This window comes from Atta cephalotes (assembly GCF_000143395.1).
Source record: "Atta cephalotes unplaced genomic scaffold scaffold00004, whole genome shotgun sequence".
Classification (NCBI taxonomy): domain Eukaryota; kingdom Metazoa; phylum Arthropoda; class Insecta; order Hymenoptera; family Formicidae; genus Atta; species Atta cephalotes.
This window is the reverse complement of record NW_012130068.1, coordinates 3,167,470-3,168,935: the sequence shown is the minus strand read 5'-3', so window position 1 is coordinate 3,168,935 and position 1,466 is coordinate 3,167,470. Positions and strand designations below refer to the sequence as shown.

The 1,466-nt window shown below is 28.6% G+C and overlaps 1 protein-coding gene across 1 annotated transcript in view; it reads left to right on the top strand.

Annotated features, from left to right (window-relative positions):
• Positions 1–1,466, top strand: part of LOC105626137 (vitellogenin-1-like) — a 9,905-nt gene that overhangs the window by 5,650 nt on the left and 2,789 nt on the right. Inside the window, exon 3 of the mRNA XM_012207449.1 lies at positions 1,190–1,445. Within this exon, the coding sequence (XP_012062839.1) occupies positions 1,190–1,445 (256 nt within the window). The remainder of the gene's footprint in view (positions 1–1,189; positions 1,446–1,466) is intronic.

Here is a 1,466-nt window from a genome sequence, read left to right as displayed (position 1 = left end):
CGGAATATGTCGCAGCGTTTTTCGTAAGTATATATTATACCTATATATAATAATATAATATAGAGTATATAGTTCTGATATTTATGCTGCGTATGGAGATTTACGAAGTGCAAGTTAGAAAAGAAGCGAGAAGGAGGATAATTTGCACACAACTTCTGTTGTATTTGAATTTTTTAATATAGTACTGAAATCATAATGAATAAAATATATTTTATGTATGATGGCCTTAAGTTTTGGACAGGTCCGATGTAGAAATAAAAGGATAATATCATGAAGTATAGCAAAACACAAATGCTTTTATATTCTTTGTTCAGTTTGTGCAATGTTCGGTACCCCAGTCGTATGAAATATTTTATTTTTAATTTTTGTAGATATTATAAAGTCTTAGAAAGATACCGTTTATTCACTTTATTATTATAGCAAATAACACAAATTCCTTCCCTGTGAAAATATCAAAGAGATTCTGAAGATACAAGAAAAAGTACCCGTGTCTTGATGTTTTATCAGATCAAATCGTTAACGTTTTTTGCAGTCGTTTATCATATTTGCTTCATATTGTCATTTTACAATTATTTAAATCATTTTACAATTATATAATAATTTTTTAAATAAATAATTGACGTTTTCGCATATGAAATTATGCGATGAGTCCAAATACAAAAAAAAAGCGATTGAGAATTATTTTTCTTCATATATTTTTAAATTTTTGTATAATAATAATAATACAATTACAATTATAATTATCATAAGATTCTTGGCCGTTCGATTTACCGTTTGTATCTCGGTTTTGTATCTCAAATAATAGACCAACAGTATTCACCGAGCAAGAGTCTGATATCTTTTCCTTTGAAGCGTTCTGTGCTGTACAGTATTATACAATAAAAAGACATTTGATGTTACTTAAAAAATGTTAACGACTTGATTTAGTAAAGCGCCGAGACACGAATATTTTTTTTTACATCTACTTTCAGAATCTCTCTGATTTTTTCATGGAAGGAAAAAAATCGATTTTTGTCGAATTGTGTAATATTTGATAAGTTAAAAGTTCAATGCGGCATATATAGTTACTCCACATCAGACAAGAAATTAAAAAGAAATTTAATCTTTAAAATTTCTCATTGTTTATACAAATATTTGTACTGACTGTTACATGCAAAGATTAATTTTTTAATAATTGATTTCTGTATAGGAAATGATTACTGATGAAAAGGTGATAAAACAGAGATTTTTGAATATAACTGCACCTTTGTCATTCGCCGAATTGGCTCGTTACACTCAAAGCAACAAATTATCTATTTATTATCCGGTCTACAGTTTCGGTCGTATGGTCCCTAAACATGACAATGAACTCCTTGAAACTTATATTCCATATATGGCTACCCAATTAAGAAAAGCTATTGAGGAAGGTGACAGTCTTCGAATTCAAACATACATTATGGCATTGGGTAATTTCGGTCATCCAAAAA